Raw genomic sequence first — 24624 nt, 5'->3', positions numbered from 1 at the left:
CGTCTCATTTTTGTCAAAGTTTTGTGACTTTTTTGTCACTTTTTCGTCAAATTATTCACATTTTTTTGTATTTTTTTTGTAAATTTTTGTCATTTTTTCGTCCATTTTTTCTCTTTTTAGTCAATTTTTTGTCATTTTTTTGTCACTTTTTCGTCAAATTATTCGCATTTTTTTGTCAAATTCGTATCACTTTTTCGTCCATTTTTTTCTCAATTTTTCGTCAAATTTGTCTCACTTTTTTGTCAAATTTTTGTACATTTTTTGCAAATTTTTTGTCACTTTTTCGTCAAATTCTTATCACTTTTTTGTCCATTTTTTCCATTTTTCTCACTTTTTCGTCAATGTTTTCTCACTTTTTTTTCACATTTTCGTCTCAGTTTTTTTATTTTCACACCTTTTTTCCAGAAGCTTTTGGACAGGGGGTAAAGCTGGAGAAAATGTGCTCGGTTCAGGTGAGATTTAAGTCAAGTTATATTGCCTGCAGTTCACAAACTATCCACCAGGGGGTGCTGCAGCGCCCTCAGCACCCTGGGTTCCCACGGCCTTGTTACTTACTTTACTTTCCACCACTGTAGTGTATATAACAACACATTCAATACCACCGGTAATCACATAATTCAAAAACCGCATACTGAATAAAAAAGATTTATTACAAGTTCAAAAGTAAAGGTTTGCGGTGACGCTGTCCAAACGAAGACATTCTATTTAGACAGAAGCGAAACAGGCATTTCATACAAACAGTATTTCAACTAAGCATCAAAAAACGACGGCTATGATTGACAGTTCAGAAATCAGATACTACTTGATGCGAAGGACTTAGAGTGGAGTGTAAGACTGATCACAGTGGAGCTCTGAGGATCACTCTGATCATCCGTAAAATAAAGCAGTCCCTGAAGTTACAGCTCTGCGCCCGCCTCTCACGTAGGACTTTGTCAGAGTACTTTATTCTCATGTTTTTGACTCAAAGCACAGAGATTGGAGGTCAAATATTACTATATAATAATACAGGTAAAAGTTGGAAGTATTTGCTTTAGAAAGTACTTGACTAATTAGGAAATTACAAATCTCTTTAAATAAGTGTTGTAAACCGTAAAAAAATATTAAGACCACGCCCGAGTTCGCCACCTGTACGGCAACGGCAACACCTGTGGCAACGCGACGGTGCAGCAGCACAGCGCCACCTGCTGTTCTGGAGGCTTTCAAATGAGACAAATGTGCCACCCACTTTCTATTTGTTTTTTTTTGTTTTTTTTACTTTGGAGCTTTTATAGAAATCGAGTCAACAAGTTACATTTACCTTTCAAATGTAGTGGAGTAAAATGAATACATTCTCAACAAAAATACTACTTAAGTGAAAGTACAGATCCTCAAAAACTCTTACTTTGGTACTGTACTCGACCCAGTTCAGCGCAGTGTGGCCGTAGCCCTTTCTGAAGCCGCTCCCCCCCCCCTCAGACACAGGAGTTCTCCAGCCTCTTTCCAGGGAACATTTCTCCCAATAATTATCCACTAGTAATATTATTGTTGCCGAGGTGTTTTGATCAAGATTTCTGTGCAAATATAGTATTTTACAATAAATACTACATATGATTTGTAAACTGTGAGCCCACGCTAAGGTTGGTTTTAAACATCTTAAATGTCAAGTGGTGGCGCGTGGAGTGAAATCCACATGACCAGAGTAAGAGGGAGCGACTTCAGAAAGAGCTGGTTTAAATTCACAACATTCTCCGGAAGCATTGAATCGGACAGACAGATGGCAATGAATTTCAATGAAGATCAAAACAGTATAACGTCCAGGTTTTGGTAATTTACAGAAAGACAATGCAGCAAGAAAAACAATATCTTTTCTTAAAATGCAAAAACTTCTAAGTCGCAAAAAGTCATCTGCCAAAAAAGGCGATTAAGGACACGATTAAAATTAAAAAAATTCTCTTCAGTGAAATCCAGAGCTGCCTTCCTTACGGCCGTGTTGCAATACTTCGAGGGGTAGTTGATTTGGAAAATCCAAAAGTCTTAAAAACACACAAGCTAAGATTTTTTTTGTCCATTTCCACACTTTTTAAAAAAAGAAATTCTGTTAGATATATTTGGAACGGCTCGTCCCACGGAGAGTCACGCGTCTGTTGGCAGTGACAGAGGGCGATCACATGACCACACACTCCCGAGAGGACGTCCTCACCTGTGAGACAAAGAGCATTGGGACGGCAATTAGCAAACAACTGTGTGGCTAATGCGGACGCTCAGAGCAGCTTAAACAAGAAGAATGACACATAATGAAATTCCAGAAATTCAATACCGACTGCAGAGACTTTGCAGGTGCTAAAAAGTAATCACAGAGAAAGTATTCATGTAACCAATGTTTTAAAAGATTTTAAATTCAGAAGCCTCCAAGAATTATTCTAAAAAAAAAAAAGACATTTTGCATTAATATATTCTTTCATAACAATTATAGTTGAAATACAGCTCCTGAAATCAAGCTTAAAGGGGGGGTCTTATGCAAAATTGACTTCTTCAAGCTTTACATCATGTTATTCTGTCATTCCCTCATTAAAAACATGCCTGAAGTGTTGCCTTGGCACATTCATGTATTTCTGAGTAATCTGTAAAAACTCTGATGGCGGCCATTTTAGGGATAGGTTTGCCTGAGTCCTCCTAGGAACGCCCCCACCTCCTGGAGACGCCTCCGAGCTTTCGTCACCAGCCGAGTAACCAACCACTGCTCCTCAGCAGAACCCCCTCCCCACTGATGCCACAGACAGCGTGTGGAGGGGGCGTGTCGGAAAGAGTCAGAGGTTCTTAAAGAGACAGAGGCCTATTTCAAGACATTCACTACAGCCATTTTGAGAGAGACATTTTATACAAGGCAGTTATTCTAATTTACTGCATTTACAGACCAACAGAAGGTTTGGTCATCATTGTAGTGTGATATAGACTGGTGCTATGTGACTGAAAAAAGCATAATACCCCCTCTTTAAGGAAACGGTGCACATTACAAGTGTGCGTGCCGAAGCTGTAAAACTAAAAACCAATAAGACATGCATTTCTGAACACGTTTGCGCTAGGGTTGTGCCGATGGACGATGTCATCGTCCATCGGCGATGGATGAGCAACATCACGATGGAGAGCCACCATCGTGATGCCACGCCCCCTCCCGTCAAAAACACGCACTGGTCTTCTGTAGGCCCTGCAAACCTACAAACTTTGCAGGGATTGCACTGTAAATTAAATCACTGATGTAACTAATATGCACGCTAGTGTCAGTACCTGCCAGAAGCCGCGATGTGTTAGCCGTAATTATTAACATAAAGAAGCAGCTGCTCTGTTTCTGACGTGCGGGGCTCTCTCTCTCTCTCTCTCTCTCTGCAGCTCAGAGTTTAACAGCGCCTGGTTTTGTTTTGCTTTGCTGCGTATTGAAACTTAAACCGTTTTAAAATGAGATGGCGCTCACATCGGAGCTAGATGAGCGCGCGGATTATTTTCACGAAGGACCGAGAGAGGAAAGAGAGAGAAGAGAGAAAGAGGCGGTGCAGGAGGTACGAAGTTACAGCTCACGGACCGGGCGGCGCGTGGAGCGGCTTCAAAAATGTAGCTACGACGCAAACATCAAAATATTGTCCCGTTCACCCACTGTTTCTTAAACATTACGTTAAAATTGAGCAAATGCAAATAATAAGCTCCGATTTACATTTGTATTAGTGTGATAAGAGCCTTGGAGTTCACGCTCTGAATAAGTCGTTCTCTCAGACTTTACGCACGAGTTTTAACACATTTCTTTTGCAAAAGTCGTGTCCGTGACTCTGTTCAAATCATGTTTAGTTTAGATCCATTTATCCTGCAATCTCACATTATCCTAGCATACATAGTAATATGCAGCATATATAGGCTATGCAAATGTCTTTAAAAAAAAATGCTTATAATGAGAAATGGACGATATCATCGTCCATCACGATGGTTCACTGTAAACATCGTCAACGGCCAATTAAGGGAACATCGCCCAACCCTAGTTTGCGCTCTACAGTCGCTGCACTGACCGTTTCATTCACCTCCACTTCGTCCTCGGCGTCTTCCTCGGTCCGGGTGGCTCTCCTGCGTGCCACCTCCTGCACACACACACACAGATAGGAAATGATCACATGTAGGACTGGCGCTCACAACTTCAGCTCAGCGGACAATAACAATAGAAATCACAACCATATTTCTCTCTACAGCGAGAGTCTGACCACCGACAGGACCAGTTTAATGAAGGCGTCTAGGTTTTAGATTTCTTTTATGCATTTATTTGTTTTTTGGGAACCCACCTCTCCGTCTGTGTTGGTCAGACTGGTGATGATGTCATTTCCTGTCCCCCATGAAGCCTGGCTCTTCCACAGCAGGTCTGAGGGAGGACTGTGCGCCACAGCAGCCCCTGCAGCCCACACCTGGAACACAGATTATTGTATTGTTGTATCGGCTCGTGGTTCGAGAAGTGACAGACGGACCGGTGGTTTCGTTGAGTTGCTGCCCTTACCGTGACGGACTGGCCGACCTTGAGGACATACTTGGGGGAGAACTTGTAGACGATGGCTTCCCCGCCGTCCACCTGCCGACTGAGCCTCCAGCTGCCCAAAGACTGGTCCTGCAAATGCCCGGTGAAGGATTAAACCTGCTTTCTGACAGTAAGTCTTGTAAATAACTTAAAAAGCTCCTCGTGCTAACCTGCTGGCTGAGGTTGCTAAGAGTGACCGCATTGCCGTCCATGTCCGTGGGGGAGATTTCCACGGCCCCTGAGCCTGAGGACTCTTCGGACAGCAGCAGCTCGCTCCTTAGCTCCTCGGCCTCGTCTCCTTCGCCTCGCCTCCGCTTGGTCGAGCGAGAGGAGGCGGAACCGCTCACCCTGGACACGGTCACTCGAGCGGTGGGGGAGGGGGACAGCTTCAGTCTGCGCACAGGACAGAGGCGTTTAAAGGCAAAGCACTGGAGGTCAAACTGTGCTGCCTGAAGTCTCGGCGAGCTTCAGTACCTGCTCTCCTCTCCCTCCAGAAGCTTGCGGTAGGCATTGATCTCCATGTCCAGAGCCAGCTTGACGTCCAGCAGCTCCTGGTACTCGCTGAGCTGGGCGTTCATGCGGTCTCTCATGTCACTCATCTCCGCCTCTTTGGCCTCGAGGGTGCGCCGCTGCCGGTCGCGCTCGGAGCCCAGGATCTCCTCCAGCTCGCGGATACGGTCCTCGGAGGCTGCCAGCTGCGAGAACAAACAAATTTAGTCCATAATACATTCTGCTACATGCAAACAACACAGCTGCAAACGCTCTTATTCATCCTGCGTGACTTCTGGGATCTTTCAGACAATTTTCAAAGGACAAGCTTGACATGATGAAATATGGTTCTACTCTCTAGATAATGATCACCTCAGCCCACGCATTTTGCCATTGTAAACCAGACATAATGTGAAGTGGACATATGGGCACTTTTGTGGGAAAACAAAAGCTCTCTGTGGGGTTTAGTTATTCTAAAATGATCTCGCCACTTTGTCCCTGAATGGTGTGAAGCACAGTTTAAAAAGTTTTAACTTAAGTAACTGTGACACTCTTCCAAAACCGAGTGAGTTCTGCTGCTCATGGGACGACCCCGTCAACAGGATTAGTTTAGTTTATTTATTTAGAAAAGCAGGGACAGTGATGAGTGCACAATAGACATTAACCTCAGGGGGAGAGATGCTGTACCAGGTTTTAGCTCAAGTGCTAATTTCCACCCGTAGTCCCTGGGCTGATGTTGTAGTAAAATACATGAAAACATGCGTAAAAGCAAATCTTCACATAACAATCGGATAAAACGGACAGATAAAACACACATCCGGTCACATGTGGGTGCAAGTTTGATTTGACAAGAGCCATTTCTTTGCCAGGCGTGAGAACGTGTAAGAGTTTGTGCTTGTTATCAGCTCTGTGGGCAAGTAACTCCACTGACGAGTTTCCAAATGCTGTCTTTTGTTTAGGGATCCTGCATTCGCCTCGCACTGTAGATCTAAAGCAGGGTTTCCCAACCAGGGGTACAGAGACCCCTGGGGTTACTCGAGGACCTAGCAGGGTGTACTTGGAACTATTTCAGATGGAAAAAAGGGGAAAATGTAACATCATTTTCATAGGAAAAGCTATGTTTTTCAGTAAAATGTGTTGCTTTGGGAGAATTTCAGGTTTATTTTGACGGCAACATTGTCCTTTTTCTTACAAATACCACTTTTAAGCAATTACTTTCTTGATAAACACCCTTGAGAGAGGGGGTACACGGTTGACCACTGAAACGATCCTAATGAACTGTTATAATGGGTGTCGCGGCTCCTAAAGGTTGAGAACCACTGACCTAATGGTTCGAGCTGTTGTTTCAGAGCCCAGAGAGATGAACTCTTTTAGTGGAGGAGCCAGCGGTGTCATGGAGAATCTTATACATCAAACGCAGTGTGGATTATCAAGTTTTCAAAGCTGCGTTTTACGAGGATATGACAGTGATGGAAGTGTCTGCCTTTCTTATCGGGAATCTTTAATCTTTATGACTCAAGTGGCCTGAGGGCAGATGTACAAGCCTGTGACCAACTTGTCATACAGTAAAGAAAATGTGGAACAATCACACCTGCATGAGTGAAGTTACTACTTACTACTCCCGGTGTTTTTCACTAAAAAAAAGGTACACTTAATAACTCAGACATGATGCTTGTGTCCCACCTGCTTCTGCAGACTGCTCAGCTGGTAGCTCAAGCTCTCGATGCGGCTGCGAGACTCCAGCAGCTCCTCCCGGGCACTGCTCATGGCCTTGTCGTTCATGTCCGATGAAACCTTAGCGTTTTCCAGCTGCACGGGGAGAAAGGGGGGACGTGAGAGGGAGCACTCCACAGAGGGCAGGGACACCGGACACGAAGAGAGAGGTCTCACCTTGGCTGAGAAGGCATGCTCCAGTTCGCCTTTGTACAAAGTCACCTGCTCATCATGCTGCTTCCTCAGGTCCTGGATAAGCGAAAAGAGTCAAAGAAATCACACTTTATACAACCCGCCATGTTGTTAGTTGGTCGACATAAGGAGTCCCTAGCATTATGAACAGCAGCAGTTTCTCTCCTAAATAATGAGACAAACTGTGTCCTAAAAATCTCACTCCTTGAGGTTGAGAGTCAATGGTTTAATGTGTTATTAAATCAGGAATCAAGAAACAGAAGAAGCAACTCTAAAAGTAAAGTAGTAGTAAAGTATTAGTTTGACCAAAAGTGCAGTTTACAGTGTGACGACATGTGCTTACCTGTAGGGCCTGGGCCAGTTTAAACTCGTAGTCCTGTCTCACTCCAGAGTCCACCTCCACGATCCTGTGCTCCTGCCTGCGCCGCGACTCCAGCACCTCCTGAAACACGCGCCATGTTAGCTTCAAAGAGGCACAAGACACCCATCATCCACATCTAAAAAATTATATCAGCTCCAGTAGGGGGCGGTATCGAAAAACTTTATTTCCGGTGATAATTTTCTGTACTTTTTCTCTCCAAACGTCAATAAATGATCCGCAGTGAGTCTAAAAAAGCCTGAACTCATGAGCAGCTTCAGCGCAAATGCAGAAGCGAAGCAAAGCTGTAACTTACTATAGCTTTGAGATGGCAGAGAGACAGGACTAAACCAGGACTTACAGTAAACTGGTTAAAAATCAGGACTGAATAAGAAACTAGAGCTCTTAGACAAAGAGAAAAGCAGTGACAACACGGTATGACAACGAGAAACACATTGGCTTTAGCTTTAGCTTTAGCCCCAGAGCCTGAAGTTACTGCTGTTGTTTAAACTCCAGCTGCACCGGAGCTCAGTGTGTTTAGAAAAGTTTATCTGAAAGAAAACGGTGCCTGATGTGGATCTGTCTCTGCAGCTCAGAAGGTAATAATGTCCTTTATCTCTTTTTATCACGGCTTTAGTGGGAATTCTGCTCAAAAAATGAAGTTACAGGTGACGCTGCTGCGGCCTGTTGTCTGATGTGCCGTGTTTGTGCCGCTGTGCTGTTTGTTTTCCTGAACGATACTTTTCCTGTGCACATTATTTTAACTGAATTAAATTAACATAGGTATCGAAAAAAGTACCGTTAAGGCACCGGTACCGAAAAGCAGGTATCGTTAAAGTAGTGGTATCGAAAAAAAACGGTACCCAGCCCTAGCAGAGGGATGTGGACAGTACAGTCACAGCAGTAGTGAACAGTACAGTCACAGCAGTAGTGAACAGTACAGTCACAGCAGTAGTGAACAGTACAGTCACAGCAGTAGTGAACAGTACAGTCACAGCAGTAGTGAACAGTACAGTCACAGCAGTAGTGTGCAGAGGGATGTGGACAGTACAGTCACAGCAGTCGTGTGCAGAGGGATGTGGACAGTACAGTCACAGCAGTAGTGTGCAGAGGGCTGACCTGTTCAAACATGCTTTTCCTGAACTCCAGCTCCTCGCTCAGGGACTGGCAGCGGTTTTCCAGGTCCACTCTCATCAGGGTCTCGGCCTCCAGCTGACGTTTGGCTACAGCGTGGCCGTCCTCCGCCTTAAGACACACACAAGCAAAGTTTACTACATGAATGCACAGATTAAATTAAATTAAAGTAACACTGTAACAGCTGAGAAGGGCTACAAGGGGTGGCTGTGGACACCATAGTGGTCCATAAGCATGATGTTTAGATTAGATATGTAAGATCAGGGTTGGATCTGCACTGTGCGTAAACCTTGCTTGAGGAAACTGTCCATTTGGGGCTGACGGAATGATTATGCAGCCAATTGAGTTTTATACACTCTAATCTCAAGACCTAAACCTTGATTTAACTAGTTAAGTCCAACTAGGATTCAGAATCTGTTTAGCAGGGACGATACACTTTTGTTACGATCCGATACATATCATGATAGTCCGGGGCCGATCCGATACGTACTGCGATACAGTAAGTAATTATGATAAGTAATATGTTTACCTTAAAATGTGTAAAAAGAAAACAGTCATGTGTCCAAAGTTTATAAACCAAAGGACATTTGACATTTATTGAAGACTTAAGATTGCAAAGTGCATTAATGTAACAAAGTCCAGTGTAAGGGTTACCGGAAAACAAAGGAGTGCATGATCAAAATGCCTCTAAACACAAATATTGCTAGTAGTAGTAGTAGTAGTTTTATTCGGTCAGTTCATTCATTCCTTCAAACGTAAAAACATTTCCAATTCTTTGTGTACAACACGACCGAAAGGGTTTAGGCTGAAGTGAAAACTTATAACGCCTAACCCAGTTTACACACTTCCACGAGAGAAAAACAAAACACAAACATTAATAATGAACAATATCAAGTGTTAAACAGAAGAGAAATAAGCATGTATCTGAAGTTAGTAACATACATTTCAATATTCCAACAAATATGTTACATACATTTGTTTTAAGTTAATTTAGTTGAAACTAAATCATGTCATCATTATTATTTCTTATTTATTTTTCTTACTTTATTCATCCTAAGCTTATATATTCTTGAATTTTAGCAGCTTTAAACAACTTTTTGAAAGCTTTGACTGTTTGGGACAGTTTTAACTGATCTTCCAGGTCGTTCCACAGATTAACCTCTTACAGAAATACAACGACTCTTTTTATTCTTTTTAGCTTTTGCTTTTTTGAAAATAGCAGTATTAGTATTTCAATACTTCATAAAAGTATCAATATTTAGTATTGCGATACAATACAATATTTTGTCCCAGCTCTAGTGAATACATGGGAACTCTACACAGAAATATTTGTAAATTTAAATCAGAATACTGGCCGAGCACTGGAGTGTCCACTTTGCCTGTGGTGACATTCATCCTTGTTAGAGGATGAACAAAAGTGAATGCATCACTAAGGTGTTTGTAATGGAGTACCTTTGCGAGTTGGCCCTTCACCTCCCCCAGCTCAGCACTCAGGGCAGAGGACTGGCTCAGAGCAGTGGACAGAGCAGCCTCACTCTGGTGCAGTTTGTCCTCCAGAGCACCTGCCCGGGACAGCGCTGTGGCCAGCTCTCCCTCCCTCTTCTTCACACTGACACAAAGGGAATAACGTCACACATGTGTTCACTAACCTTGACAAAGTTCTAAAGGCAATTGGACCATTGTTTCCCGAGTGTGTGACACTTATCGGATCAGCAACCACTCACTCATAAAGCACATTTCATAAGGGGTGAAGTGTAGCATTAGTGATTGAGTAGCTCAGTACCTTCTGTTGGCCTCGTCGAGCTCCGACTGAGCCTTGCCGAGGTCGATCTGCAGCCGCGCTCGCTCTCTGGCCGTCTCATCCAGGACCCTCCGTGCATCCGCCAGCTCTGCCTCATACAGGGCCTTCAGACCGCTCACCTGCACAGAGAACCGTCAGCTTCAGGCACAACTAGCACAGGGTTGTCAAGAAGAAAAACAACAACAGACACTGAGAGCCACAAGTCTGTATAGAACAACTATGAGAACCAGCCCAGGCGTCACAATCAGTATCAAGTATTGAAATGGGTTTTGAGACTATACTCTACACTGGTTATAAACCTGAGGGTAGGGCTGTGCAATTAATCGAAATTCGATTACGATTTCGATTACAACAGTAAACGATTACAAAATTAGCATAATCGCAAAAAATCAATTATAATTTTTTTTTTCTCTTCAATTTATTTATTTTTTCCAAAAAAAAATCACATTTTTTTTCTTAATTTTTAATTATTGGATTTTTGTCACTTTTTTGCTGGATTTTTGTCTTTTTTCTGCTGTATTTTTGTAATTTTTTTGATGAATTTTTGTCACTTTTTTGATGGTTTTTTGTCTTTTTTCTGCTGGATTTTTGTCTTTTTTTGCTGGATTTTTGTCACTATTTTTGCTGGATTTTTGTCTTTTTTCTGCTGGATTTTTGTCTTTTTTAATGGATTTTTGTCTTTTTTCTGCTGGATTTTTGTCTTTTTTTAATGGATTTTTGTCACTATTTTTGCTGGAGTTTTGTCTTTTTTCTGCTGGATTTTTGTCTTTTTTTATGGATTTTTGTCACTATTTTTGCTGGATTTTTGTCACTTTTTTGATGAATTTTTGTCACTTTTTTGATGAATTTTTGTCACTTTTTTGATGAATTTTTTTAAAGGCAACAAATAATCGTTTGAATAATCGTGATTTCAATTATGACAAAAATAATCGTGATTATTATTATAATCGAGCAGCCCTACCTGAGGGTGAACAAGACCCACATGGTGTTCAAGATCATTTTAAAAGGGTTTCCAGATTATACAGGAAGCCTCTGCAGGTCAAATAAAAACGAGCCCTGTGGGTCACAAACACCAGGGGTTGTTATAATGGAGGTTCACGACTAAAAAAGACCCAGACTAAGGAATCTACATTTACTAGAGTGACTCAGAAGCAGCAAAAGGGAAACGTTTGTGCTTGATGAGTAAGACCATTTTGAACAATTATCCCAAAGTCAAACATCAGCTCACTGTCAAAAGTAAGACTAAAAAGTGTAAAAACTGTATTATTATTAAAAAAAAACTGTTACTTTACTCTCCCAAACCATCAGCAGATTCATGTGTTCAATGTGTATTTTAAGTACAAAATGAAATGAATGAAAAGCGATATTATATAAATCCAGATATATTTTAAACAAAGAGCTTAATTCTTATATATAACTCATTAATCATGCCATGTATCACTTATTGTTTAGAAATACCTATAAATCAAACATACATTTTTTTTTCACCCTACAAAAAAAGGCAATAAGACTCATCACATTCTCAACCTACAACCAACCCATTCCCTATTGCTGGGTTGCAGGTGACATCACAGCGTTCTAATGGCCAATACTATTGTATGGAGGAAAACTTATTTTATTTTTGAGGACATTTTTAGTCTTGTACAGGGAGATCATGGACCCAGTGAATGATATTAATGATCATTTTTGTAATTCATATATTTTCTTTTGAGCTATGACTTGTGAAAGTGTAATGCTGTTAATAGGAAAAACTGGCTCCTGCCCCCCGCTGGGCCCGATGACATCATCACATTCTAGAACCTGCAACCCAGCAATTCATGAACCTGCAAACATTGAAATTCTATGATTTAGTAGATTTGTACACAATAAAAATGATGTTCAAAGTATAAAATAAACTCAAACACTACAAAATATGTTATGTTCACCATCAGACAGAGCCGGTCTGAGCTCAGAGGAGAGGTTTGTAAAGAAAACATTTCAAACAAACACCATGAGATTTTGTGTTTCCATTAAAGGGGTCGATCTCTGGAATAACTGTACAAGGATCTCACATTATGTCCCTCTATCTTCCACCTAAAGAGAATGTATAAAGGGATTACACTTGAAAAATACCTTAATTCTGTTTACTAGTTTGTTTAAGACTGTCAACTTACTTAAAAAAAAAATATATATATATATATATATTATAAAATAAAATCCTTTTGAATGTCTGATGTTATGTTGGAAAGTTAACAAAAACACGTGCTGTAAGTTTAAAAAAAACAAGGGTTGGCAAAATAAGCATTAGCTTCAGCTTAAACCTTTTCGGTCATTTTGTATGTTACGTTGTGAAGAAATATACTTAAGGCGAGACACTGCAGGTGAACAGGGAAAAAATGTATATTTACAGATATCAATTTGAAACTGCTGCTGTCGATCACTGGCATAAATGTGAGAAAAAAACACATTGCAAGTTTTCTGTCATTTTATCTTTTCATATAAGAACAAGGTGTTTTATGCCTAAAAATGCCCCAAATTTCCCATCTTTTCGGCGGAGCTACATTCAAATTTATTGTTTCATTTTATTGATAAATGAGTTGCCAAGACTTTCTCAGAGGGGATTTTGGATTTCTTGTCTAGTTTTAAAATAAGCTGTTTTTTAGTGGAAAAAAATTTGTAAAAATTTAATTTTCGCCTTATTTTTTGACATTCAAAACTCAATAAATGAGGCTTAGGGATTAAATAATAAAAAAATCCCACTGAAAAAATCTTCCAAATATTGTTCAGTCCAAGGCTGGAAAATGTGAAGTCTTTAGGTCCGACTGACGTGGACATAGTGTCGCCACAATGACAGAAAAATGTGTTTTGAGAAAAAGGCCCTTGAAATTGCGTTCTCCCATATAAGTCTATGGGGGAACATTGAATCAGCGCAATATTTAAACATGTTATTGTGAAGATTAGGCATATTTTCTGTTTCCGGGTGAAAGCTTATATGCTCAGAGACCAATTTGGCCCAAAACCTGAAAACTGAAAAAATTGAGTTTTGATTGAGTTTTGCCTGTAGTGTCTCCCCTTAACTGAATGTGAATCTTTTGTTATAATTTTGACCGAATAAACTGAAACTGAATGCATGAATAGAAATTTGGGCAATTTTGAAATGACAATAATCAATAGTAATAACATTGTACTTATAAAGATTACGCAGAAAGTTTAAGCAGCCTTTGGGGAGTAACTTAGAGCTGCCTGGTCGCTCATTTGAATTGTAGTTTGTGGGCGTGAAACTAGAAAGGCCTGTGGCTCTGTTTACACGCTACTTTTGAAGAGTACAAAGCGCTCCACATCCCCGCAGTTACACCAAACTCACCTCACGCGTGGACACCTCTTCCTTCTCCGACACTTTGACCATGAGGCGGTCATTTTCCAGCTCCAGAGACCGGACCCGGTCGATGTAGACGGCCAGGCGGTCGTTGAGGTGCTGCAGGTCCTGCTTCTCCTGTAAGCGGGAGATCCTGGTGGGGGACAGGGGAGTGGAGGCCGCCGGTCGCGCGCCCTCCCGGCTCGGTGTAGCTGTGGCCATGATACTTTTACAAACGCGGTCGGGTCGATCCACCTCAGATTCAGGGGCATGCACGGAGAGCGGCGGGCGGCAGGGCGAGGGCAGTCGGCGGCACGGAGCGGAGAGGCGGGCGGCGGGTGGAGAGCGGAGGTCCAGGGAGTTCCAAGATGGCCGAATCCCGCGCGGACAGCGGGCACTTTTTCTTCTTCTTTCAGCTTTACTGGCGGAGCACGAGACAACTGACTGCGGCTACCGCCACCTGCTGCATCGAGTGTGTTAATGCATTATAACTTTCAAAAGTTAAATATAAAAAATGTAAAGAAAAGAAAACCATCTCCTCTTGTAAAGACTAATGGTTCTGTACATTGTCCCTGTTTCAATGAATAATGATAATAATAATAATAATAATAATAATAATAATAATAATAATAATAATAATAATAATAATAATAATAATAATATAAATATTAACCTCTTAACCCCCGCCTTAGCTGATCACAATTTCTCCAGTTCAGCTTATTTGGTTCAATCGTGCAACATGAAGCATGGTATCGAAAACCGATACCGATACCTGAACAATTATTCGAACCAGTTTAATAATGTTCATTTATTTATTTTCCTTCCATTTAATTTCTTTTGCATTTGCATCATTTATTTCAGGTGGAACAACCAAGAAACTCCCTTTAACTATAAAAGGGCAGAAAAAACACATTCACTTTTTTTTCACATTTTCACAACTAATTTGTTCATGTTTTTTCCCCAAAATTTTCCATATGTTTACCCATATTTATTCCTCGATTTTCCCCATTTTTTCCCCATGTTTTTTACCAAATTGTCCCAAAATGTTCAATCTTTAAAAAATAAAGATTGTTTTTTCTTTTTTATTTCACTTCCTGCCAATTTTTCCATTTTCAACTTGTCTTTCTTTTACATTTTGACCAACATCGTGACCAACAGAGCATCAAAACTTGAATATAAAGATTCATATTTCTTGTCAGTTTACCTGCTTTCGATACAATTAATCTTTCTATACCAATAGAATATAAACCTTTTTTTTCAATACCAAACTGCTGTTGTGTATCGGGACCCAGCCCCACACAATATATTTGGATCTTTAAAATAGATGCCGTTCGTTTTGTGCAGCTTGATCTTTAGAATTATTTGGGGGTTTTTTTTCTGTATTTTCATCCCATTTTCTTGGAATTTTCTGTGGAAATATCACGATTTCCATATTATCTTATGCTTTGTTTTACACAATTTATGGCTCCACTGAAGATAAATCAGACCTTTTTCTGATTTTTTTCAGATGTTTACTCAGTACTCACAGTACTCAAGTAACATTTTGTAGTACTTTTTTTTTTACTTTTACTTGAATAACTGTTGGGGTCACCACTTTTTACTTCGACTTGTGTAAAATTATTTGAAAGCAACATTAACATGAAAAGTTTGACTCACTACCCATTAACATAACATGGTTGGCAAGGCAACAGTTTAAAATAGTTTTCCTTCTTCTGTGTCCAATAAGGAAGTGAAACTATAAACATCACAAAAAAGGGCCAAACTAAAGACAGCTGGGTACAATCTTTAGCAAAACCTTAAACATGATTGTGTTAACTATGTTTTAGCAAAAAATGTGCCTATTGTGTCATTAAGTCAAGCCAAAGTTGAAAATACACAATGGGGGAATACTCCAAATCAAATGTTGGGTTTCACTAATACGTTTTTTTCCCCACGTATAGATGTCTTTCCTCATTAGCACTCACACATCCCATCCCTCCTGCAAAATCATCAGAAGAAGCCTTTTGTTCTACTCATCACTGATTGTTTTGACTATAGCTTCTTTATAGAAAACAGAATAGAAAGAATATTCATGCAATAAAGTTGGCACAATGGACATTACTCTTACTAAGCAAAACATAATGCTGACTGGCACTTTGTAAGCAGGGGCGGACTGGGACTGAAAAACAGCCCTGGACTCTGACCAGCCTGGCCCAAAGTAGCGTAATTGTGACACTTCCACAAATACATGTTTTAACCTCTTACCCCCCGCCTTAACCAAATGCATTCTGTCCTCTTTTGGCTGTGGAACACCTCATTTGAAAGCTAAGACCCACAAAACTGAGCTTTTTCCTCACGCTGTTGCTGTGTTGTGTCACCTTTTGTATGTTTTTTTTTTTCTTTTTCATTTTTGTCACATTTTTGTTGAGTTTTTGTCACTTTTTGTTGAATTTTTGTAATTTTTTGGTTGAGTTTTTGCTACATTTTTGTTGAATTTTTGTCAATTTTTTTTTTAGTTTTTGTCACTTTTTGTTGAATTTTTGGAATTTTTTTGTTGAGTTTTTGCTACATTTTGTTGAATTTTTGTCAAATTTTTTTTGAGTTTTTGTCACATTTTTGTTGAGTTTTTGTCACTTTTTGTTGAATTTTTGGAATTTTTTTGTTGAGTTTTTGTTACATTTTTGTTGAGTTTTTGTCACATTTTTGTTGAATTTTTAATTATTTTTTCTATCGTTTTTTTGTCCGTGTTTTTCTCATGTTTTCATCCTCTTTTTCTCGTTATTATGATGCTTTTCTTTCTAGCTTTTAGATTTGGGTAAAGCTCGGTTGAGGCGGGGACCGGTGGCCCTCGAGCCAGTGGCCCTTCTGTGCTCTTCCAGAACGGACATATAGCCAGTCCGCCCCTGTTTGTAAGAAACAAAATCAACCCATTTTGTTGTGGCGTTAGCATATAGTTAGTGATGGCACCACTTGGATTTTGGTTGGCGGTTCTTGCAATGACATTTGACCTCACTAACATTCAATAGCAGGTGTTCCATTTTTTGTTGTGCTGCTTTTGCCAGCTTAAGTTTTTATTCAACAATTTTAATTGATTTAATAACCTGATATTTTTAACTTGGTATTCCTCACTTTACGTTGTGCTGCTTCAAAACCATAACCATAGTCCTGGTGCCACCACAGAAAAACCAAGTGCCTCTGCCAACCCAGAAAAAAGTCTGGAGACGCTGTAGCTTTAGTCGGTGCAATACCCTTCATCACCACCCGCGGCAGCACCGCAGCATCAGCGCTGCGGCGTCGCGAGCAGGAAGACTCCGCAGAAGAAGGAAAACGCGGTAAAGATGGAGGTAAACAACATGGAGGTGGACAAACCGGAGGAAAGCGCCGCCAAAGCGAGCTCCAAGCCCGCCGACAGAGTCTCCGGGGCCTACGAGCTGCCCTGGGTGGAGAAGTACCGGCCCCTCAAGCTCGGGGAGATCGTGGGGAACGAGGAGACGGTGAGCCGCCTGGAGGTGTTCGCCAGGGAGGGAAATGTGCCCAACATCATCATCGCAGGTGGGGGAGGCTTCGGACAATAACACCGGAGACTATTAGTAGCATTGCCATCTGATCAAATACATGCAGGAAAACAAAAACATGGCTTCTTCTACCAGCTAGTAGTCACAATGACAAACTAAACCCAGTACTTTTACTTACTTCTACTTAGAGTATCATTATTTTTTAAAGCGCCAGTACATTTTACCTGCAATACCCATATATTAATTGGTTTAGATTTGGGTAAAGCTGAACTGGAGAAAACACACTTGGTTAAGACTGTATAATGTCTTGCCAAAGGGTAACCTAGATGTCACAAAACAAGAGAACACAGTTAGATTTAGCCTAATATCAAACCTACATAAAACTAACTTCTCTGAATGCTTTTGTATTTCCAGCACTGCAAGAACTTTCCCTTCATCCTGATAATAACATAAAGTAGTAAACGTTTCTAACCGTGTCCATCTCTCGTCTTGACCCGTGGGCTGTTGCTCCTCAGGGCCCCCAGGAACCGGGAAAACCACCAGCATCCTGTGTCTGGCCCGGGCCTTGCTGGGCTCCTCCATGAAGGACGCCGTGCTGGAGCTCAACGCATCCAACGAAAGGTCAGTGCGAGTGTTCCGTAAACCCTGAAATGTAAATGAAACACTGAGATGAAGAGGAAGCACAGACTTTAAGGTTAGAACAGAAATCCCTCTGAAACACAAGAAAACTTCAACCTTTGTGTATAAGTCGGCACATTTCAGCCTTAATATACTTTAGCTGTGGCTCGGCGAAAAAAGTGTTATAAACGGAACTTTATTTTCCCTGTTAATGACACGTACTGTTGTTGTTGTACACTTGAGCAAATACACTTGAGCCACCCCCATCTGTGTGAATATGTTCTTGTGGAATACAGGATGTAGCGCTCGCCAAATGCTGTGAATGTCACTGTTGAGAATAGGCTATAAACTAGGTGGGCCGTTATCCACTCTTATCGGGCGATAAAAAAAATATCGCAGTTAATCTATTCTCAAAGCTGGGTTGGGAGCTGGGTCTATACTCTGCTATGATGACTTTCACCGTGATATTTTATGGTCAGCACACATTACACGACTTTTATGCCCAATGTGGGACGCACAGGAGAAACGTGAGTGAATATAGCGTCTCCAAAGCGACACACAGAAGCAGCGGCCAATGACAGAGTGAAAAAAAGACAGAAAAACACCGCAGCGCCTCCCTCTTTCAAAACAGCGACATGAACAACTCATTTCACAAAACAGCGCAACTTTATCACCAAATGTTCACGAGAGCCTTTTCCAGGTAAATTTCCACCGCGAGCAGAGTTTAACCGCAGCACTTACTGAGTTTGGAGACGGACTTTCCTGCTCCTTTTCTCCGAGTCCGTTAGCTTCTCTTTCTCCGCTCTCCTCTGTCTCCTCCGCCTCGCGGCTGAGGTTCATCTCCTTTTCTCATCAAATCCAAAGAAATACGTCCCACATCTTCGTGTTGTCGACGTTTATCTCCATTTTGACAGAACTATCGCCAGGTTGAAGCTCGTAGTAGCAGCAGCTGCAGCAGCATGAGCTGCGTTGTTGTGACAGTGATCACGTGACACTGTTGACCAATCAGGAGACGCGCACATGTTTCCCACGCTCACACACAGAGGCCTGTTTTTTTCTGATCTGGTAAGATGGCCCACATTACCCGTAAATAAATACTTGGGGACTCCTGCCACAACTGTCCCATGTTCTTTAGCAGGTGATATTGTGCAGAAGAGGAGATTTAGCTTGTCACCAGAAAATTGATTGACACAAAGCTGCTGACTGTAAACAGTTCATCAGGACCTCTAATGTCGGCCTACAGTTCAAAATTTATGTTTAACTGAATAAACAGTTAGTAAACACAAGTGCATCTTCTTGAACATGAATTATTTTCATCACCAATTATCATAGTAGAAAGTTCTCAAGCAGTTTGTGATGCATTTTGGAAACAGGAGATGAGCCCCTGGTCTAACGCACCGCCTGACTTGAGAAACTCGTTCTCCAAGACTTACTTTTAGTCATTATTTGGGTAGCACACATATTCTGAATGGCTTCGGCAGAATTCAAGCGAGCCATTTTAATCTAGATTAATCTAGATTAATTTCAAATTTAATCTAGATTAATCTAGATTAAAAAAAATAATCTATGCCCACCTCTATTATAAACACATTTCTGTTTGCTCTTCTGTCACAGGGGAATTGATGTGGTTCGAAATAAAATCAAGATGTTTGCACAACAGAAGGTGACTCTCCCCAAAGGACGGCACAAGATCATAATCCTGGACGAGGCTGACAGGTGGTTATCGTTACTGTCGTCGTACATTCTCCTGCTGCTCGATGAATGCGTGTGAGTGAATCCCTGTCGGACGTTCCCCCGTGTGTTCAGCATGACGGACGGCGCGCAGCAGGCCCTCCGCCGCATCATGGAGATCTACTCCAAAACCACGCGCTTCGCCCTGGCCTGCAACGCCTCCGACCGCATCATCGAGCCCATCCAGTCCCGCTGCGCCGTGCTGCGCTACTCCAAGCTGAGCGACGGGCAGATCCTGGCGCGGCTGCAGGACGTGGTGAAGGACGAGGGGCTGAGCGTGACCGACGACGGGCTGGAGGCCGTCATCTTCACCGCGCAGGGAGACATGAGACAGGTGCGCGGGACGGGCGGGGCCACTCGCTGCTGCAGGGTCTGAACAAGCCTTAGATCGGAAGAAAATGTGCGTTTAGTGTCAGGTTTTCTGTTTGTTTATGATTTTTTGACATTATATTATATACAGCCTCTGACCGCCTTTAACCGAGTGCATTTTGCTAAGACCTACAAAACTCATCCAAGCTTCGTCCTCGTTATGATTGTCATGGTTTTGTCTTTTTTGTTTGTGTTTTCATCACACTTTTGTTGCTTTTCTGACATGTTTTTGTCACATTTTTGTGGCTTGATCAAGAACATTACACAAAAAACGAAATAGCGGCTAAAACACTATAAAAAAACAACACAAACGTGACACAAATGTGGCAACAAAAAAGCTGTGAAAACGGAAGGATTAAAACGTGAAAACAAAAACATGGAAGAATCTTAGAGGAGTTTTGTAAGTCTTTCAAATGAGGCCATAATCTCTAGTCGAGAAGCTTTTAGATTTGGGTAAAACTGGAGAAAATGTGTCAGTTAAGGTGGGGGTTAAGGCGAGACACTGCAGGTGAATAGGGAAAAAATGTAAATTTACAGATGTCAATTTGAAACCTTTGCTGTAGATCACTGGCATAAATGTGAGAAAAAAATACATGGCAAGTTTTCTGTCATTTTATCTTTTCATATAAAAACAAGGTGTTTTATGCCTAAAAATGCCCCAAATTTCCCATCTTTTTGGCGACGAAGTCTGAATAATGGATAGAGCTACATTCAAATTTATGGTTTCATTTTATTGATAAATGAGTTACCAAGACTTTTTCAGAGGGGATTTTGGATTTCTTGTTTAGTTTTAAAAAAAAAGCTGTTTTTTTTAGTGGAAACATTTGTAAAAATTTAATTTTTGCCCTATTTTTTGACATTCAAAACTCAATAAATGGGGCTTAAGGGATTAAATAATAAAAAATCCCTCTGAAAAAATCTTCCAAATATTGTTCAGTCCAAGGCTGGAAAATGTGAAGTCTTTGGGTCCGACTGACGTGGACATAGTGTCGCCACAATGACAGAAAAATGTGTTTTGAGGAAAAAGGCCCTTGAAATTGTGTTCTCCCATATAAGTCTATGGGGGAACATTGAATCAGCGCAATATTTAAACATGTTATTGTGAAGATAAGGCATATTTTCGGTTTCCAGGTGAAAGCTTGTATGTTCAGAGACAAATTTGGCCCAAAACCTGAAACCTGAAAAAATTGAGTTTTGCCTGTAGTGTCTCCCCTTAAAGGAATAGGCCACCATTTTTACATACTAAGATATGTTCTTACCTCACTTTAGTCGAGTTAATATATCCCCGTCTGGTCTTTGTCCGTGCGCTCTGCCAGGCAAACGGAGCACATACGCAGCCTCTCCCACATGTCATATAGCTCCAAAAAAGCTCACGATAGAAGCTACCAAGCTCTTCCACGTGTTCCCTATTTAAATAAAGTTACGTGAAGTGTTTTCATGCGAAGTATATTTACACAGAAATGTAACATGTCGATTTTATAAGCAAATAAAAAGGGGGACTATATTATATATATATTAACTTTATTTAAATAGGAAACACGTGGACGAGCTTGGTAGCTTCTATCGTGAGCTTTTTCGGAGCTATATGACATGTGGGAGAGGCTGCGTATGTGCTCCGTTTGCGTGACAGTGCGCACGGACAAAGACCAGACGGGGATATATTAACACGTCTAAGGCTAGGTAAGAACATGTCTTAGTATATAAAAACGGTGGCCTATTCCTTTAAGAGGTTAACTGGGATTTTTCCCATTTGAAAATGACAACCTCCGAGTGTTCCAGCTGAATAAACTCGTATGTAAAGACAGGTTTACACATAATGACGACAGGTCACGAACACCACAAATCCACGTTCATAACCGAGGATCACAAACTGTTGCTGCCGTTGGGACTAGACCTGTCAGCAATCGGTCAAATGTCAAGAATCAGGCGAATGTGGAACCTATAAGTGTAGATAAATAGAAATAAAATCGCTCCCATTTCCCGTTTGTTAACCCTACGTTGCCAGTGACTCCTACTCTACGAATGCTGTACAGTTGGATTCCAGCAAAGTCTCAAATTTAGCTAAACGAAACACAATAATAAACATGTCCCTTGCTTTTCCCACAGGCTCTGAACAACCTGCAGTCCACCCACTCGGGCTTCGGCTTCGTCAACAGCGAGAACGTCTTCAAGGTGTGCGACGAGCCCCACCCGCTGCTGGTGAAAGGCATGCTGGGTAGCTGCGTCCAGGGCCAGGTGGACGAGGCCTACCGCGTGATGGAGCAGCTGTGGCGGCTCGGCTACTCCCCGGAGGACATCATCGGCAACGTCTTCCGGGTCTGCAAAACCTACAGCATGCCCGAGTACCTCAAGCTGGAGTTCATCAAGGTACAGCAGCAGAGAGCGCCACCTGCAGGCAGTCGCAGAACGCTCCTGGGGAATGAATAGAGAATTTGTTTTCTTCTTCTTTTGTCCAGCCAGACGACACACTTTTGCTATTCTGTACAAAGATGATTGACAGGAAAATGAACCAATAAGGGTTGCAGCAAAACAAACATGGCGGCTTCCCCCGAATAGAAGAAATGCTCAAATCACTAGGGCTGACAAAGTTAATGTTTTAACTTACAATTTATCAAAAGATGGTTGATTTAACTAATTACTGATGGGTTAATTGCAGTGATGTACCTGAACGCGTTCATTGAACGAAAGTTCATGAACGCGTTCATATTTTGAGCGAACGTGAACTGAACGCACAGTGTTACTGTCCGATGAACGAAACCATGAACGCGTTCATTCTGGTGTCTGTGAACGGCATTCCCGTTCTATTTACGTTCGTTCATTATGGTGCCAGATTTCTTATATCAGTGAATATAAAACCCCGCCGCGCCGTCAGAGTTTACCAGCGTCTAAACTCTGCCGGGTCCACGGTGTAGCTCGCGCTCGCTCCGCCCCCGCCCCCGCGCCCACGGCCCGACTGTGTCCAGTTCTGTGGCGGTGAACTCTGCTGTTTGTGTTTTCCCTGGCACAGACCCTGGCACACGGGTAACCTGCGGGTCCGCACGGTGCCCGCGAGCAGCCACAGAGTGAGGCTACGAAGCGAGTTTCCCTTTCCCTCTGCTCCGCGGTGCCACTCATTTACATAAAGTCACAATGTGGAGTTTTTTAACTACAAATTAGCTCCTAAAACAATCTTATTCACATGATTAGTTTACCAAATTAACACAAATGCAATTCAATATTTGTAGCCTCATTTTCCACTAAGAATTTTCCAATTAAACTAAAAATAATAATAATAATAAAATAAAATATGATTAGCAAAGATATCCAAAATCCACTCATAAAACAGTGACAGGCTGACATGAAAGAGCTTTAACACTAAGTGAGGAGGACATAATATTTTTGACTCATGGCTGAACTGGCTCAACTTTCTCCAGCTCTCCCAAGGTTGGCAAAAATGCATCTCAAAATACTGAAGATCGTTGCTTTAAGGGGGAAATATACTTCTCACCTTTTTCACCCCGATCCGTTTTCATGCCTGAAAAATAGCTCGCAGCAAAAAAAGAAAAAAGAAAAGAACTATGAACTAGTTCATTTTTGGAACTATGAACGAACTATTTACTTTAAACAATTATGAACTATGAACGAACTAGTTCATTTTGAAATTTGTGAACTGAACTTTGAACTAGTTCATGTAGAAAATGAACTTTCCCAACACTGGTTAATTGCACATTAAAGGCACCGTAGTTGTGACTGAAATCACTCCTACACGAATTACAAATTGAAATTGTTGTGGGAAAGTCTTCAAAGCCTCTCCAACGTGTCTCGCTCTGTTACAGGAGATCGGCTACACTCACGTGCGCGTGGCTGAAGGAGTCAACTCTCTGCTGCAGATGGCTGGGCTCGTGGCCAGGCTGTGCAGCAAAGTGGCGCCCCCTGCTGCATCCTGAGGAGCTCTGCAGGGCCCCGAGGCTCACAACAGACTGTGTTTCTATTCTCCAACTCAGACTTGTAACGTTGAATTAAAGGCTGTGGATTCTATCACGGTAAAGCTGGTTCTGCGCTCTGGTTTATAATGTACATTTCAACTGAATATACCCGTATTAAAACACTTTGAATACTTGTGTTTGGAGGCGTTTTTATCTTGCATTTCTTTGTTTTCCAGGAACAGTTACGCAGCACTTTGTTTCATTTTGTGTTGATGCATTTTTCAATCTCAACGCTTCAGTAAATGTCGTTTGGTTTATAAACTTTGGACATGATTTTTACACATGTTGAGGTAAATGTATTACTAATCATAATCACTTGTTGAAGCTGAGGCAACGTCAGGCCTGAGGGCCAAATCCGGTCCTCCAGCACAGAACCACTGGCCCTCAAGATGAAGTTGAAAAATATTAATAGATCAAATACCTGTTAAAGTAACGTACTCTAAAGACAAAATCGTGTCAGTGTTTTTATTTCCTGGCATAACATTCCATTTGGTCAATGTCAACAGTGGTTCTCAACTGGTGGGTTGGGAACCATTTTCAGTGGGTTGTGAGTACTAAGCGTTAAAGTTTGCCCTGCGGCTGTTGATGTCATGAAGTCCTGCCCCCATGTTTTTTACATTTCAAATAGTCTGGGTGACACTGCTGTGAATATTTTTTTTTAAATGTTCAGGTCTTGGGACAGTTTGCTTTAACCTCTTACCCCCCCACACTTTAACCAACTGCATTTTCTCCAGTTCGGAAATCTAAAAGCTTCTGGACTGGAGAGGTTTGGCCAGTGTAACGGCTCATTTGAAAGCCAAGACCTGCAAAACTGATCTTGACTTTTTTGTTCTGTTGTCGCCATGTTTTTAACCACATTTTCATTGCGTTTGTTGTTGGTGTGTGGCTCTTATGCTTTTTC

At 41.5% G+C, this 24624-nt stretch overlaps 2 protein-coding genes across 2 annotated transcripts; one reads left to right on the top strand and one right to left on the bottom strand.

The window, feature by feature from the left end:
• Positions 1 to 1891: 1891 nt before the first annotated feature.
• Positions 1892 to 13955, bottom strand: lmnb2 (lamin B2). Its single transcript, XM_079581072.1, has 13 exons — positions 13556 to 13955; positions 10195 to 10331; positions 9864 to 10020; positions 8397 to 8522; positions 7263 to 7361; positions 6905 to 6976; positions 6698 to 6823; positions 5000 to 5220; positions 4696 to 4918; positions 4508 to 4615; positions 4299 to 4418; positions 4032 to 4100; positions 1892 to 2179 (listed from the first exon to the last, which is right to left on the bottom strand). Exons 1-13 carry the CDS (start codon positions 13766 to 13768, stop codon positions 2144 to 2146), a joined length of 1707 nt encoding a protein of 568 aa, XP_079437198.1. The 5' UTR covers positions 13769 to 13955; the 3' UTR covers positions 1892 to 2143.
• Positions 13956 to 16834: 2879 nt separating this feature from the next.
• Positions 16835 to 23853, top strand: rfc2 (replication factor C (activator 1) 2). Its single transcript, XM_079580765.1, has 6 exons — positions 16835 to 17077; positions 17556 to 17661; positions 19273 to 19374; positions 19465 to 19723; positions 21865 to 22125; positions 23574 to 23853. Exons 1-6 carry the CDS (start codon positions 16864 to 16866, stop codon positions 23682 to 23684), a joined length of 1053 nt encoding a protein of 350 aa, XP_079436891.1. The 5' UTR covers positions 16835 to 16863; the 3' UTR covers positions 23685 to 23853.
• Positions 23854 to 24624: the final 771 nt, after the last annotated feature.

This window comes from Gobius niger, assembly GCF_951799975.1.
Source record: "Gobius niger genome assembly, chromosome: 22".
NCBI classification, from domain to species: domain Eukaryota; kingdom Metazoa; phylum Chordata; class Actinopteri; order Gobiiformes; family Gobiidae; genus Gobius; species Gobius niger.
The sequence above is the reverse complement of the archived record's forward strand: the minus strand, read 5'-3'. Positions and strand labels throughout refer to the sequence as shown.

Bases quoted from the DNA above. Each gene is read 5' to 3' on its own strand.
- lmnb2 (XM_079581072.1), bottom strand. From the start codon at position 13,768: ATGGCCACAGCTACACCGAGCCGGGAGGGCGCGCGACCGGCGGCCTCC. The intron at 6,824-6,904 runs GTGAGACCTCTC...CTCCCCGTGCAG, and splicing joins AGCATGCCTTCTCAGCCAAG to CTGGAAAACGCTAAGGTTTC. The intron at 4,919-4,999 runs GTACTGAAGCTC...TCCTGTGCGCAG, and splicing joins CTGGAGGGAGAGGAGAGCAG to ACTGAAGCTGTCCCCCTCCC.
- rfc2 (XM_079580765.1), top strand. From the start codon at position 16,864: ATGGAGGTAAACAACATGGAGGTGGACAAACCGGAGGAAAGCGCCGCC. The intron at 17,078-17,555 runs GTGGGGGAGGCT...GTTGCTCCTCAG, and splicing joins GCCCAACATCATCATCGCAG to GGCCCCCAGGAACCGGGAAA. The intron at 17,662-19,272 runs GTCAGTGCGAGT...CTTCTGTCACAG, and splicing joins CTCAACGCATCCAACGAAAG to GGGAATTGATGTGGTTCGAA.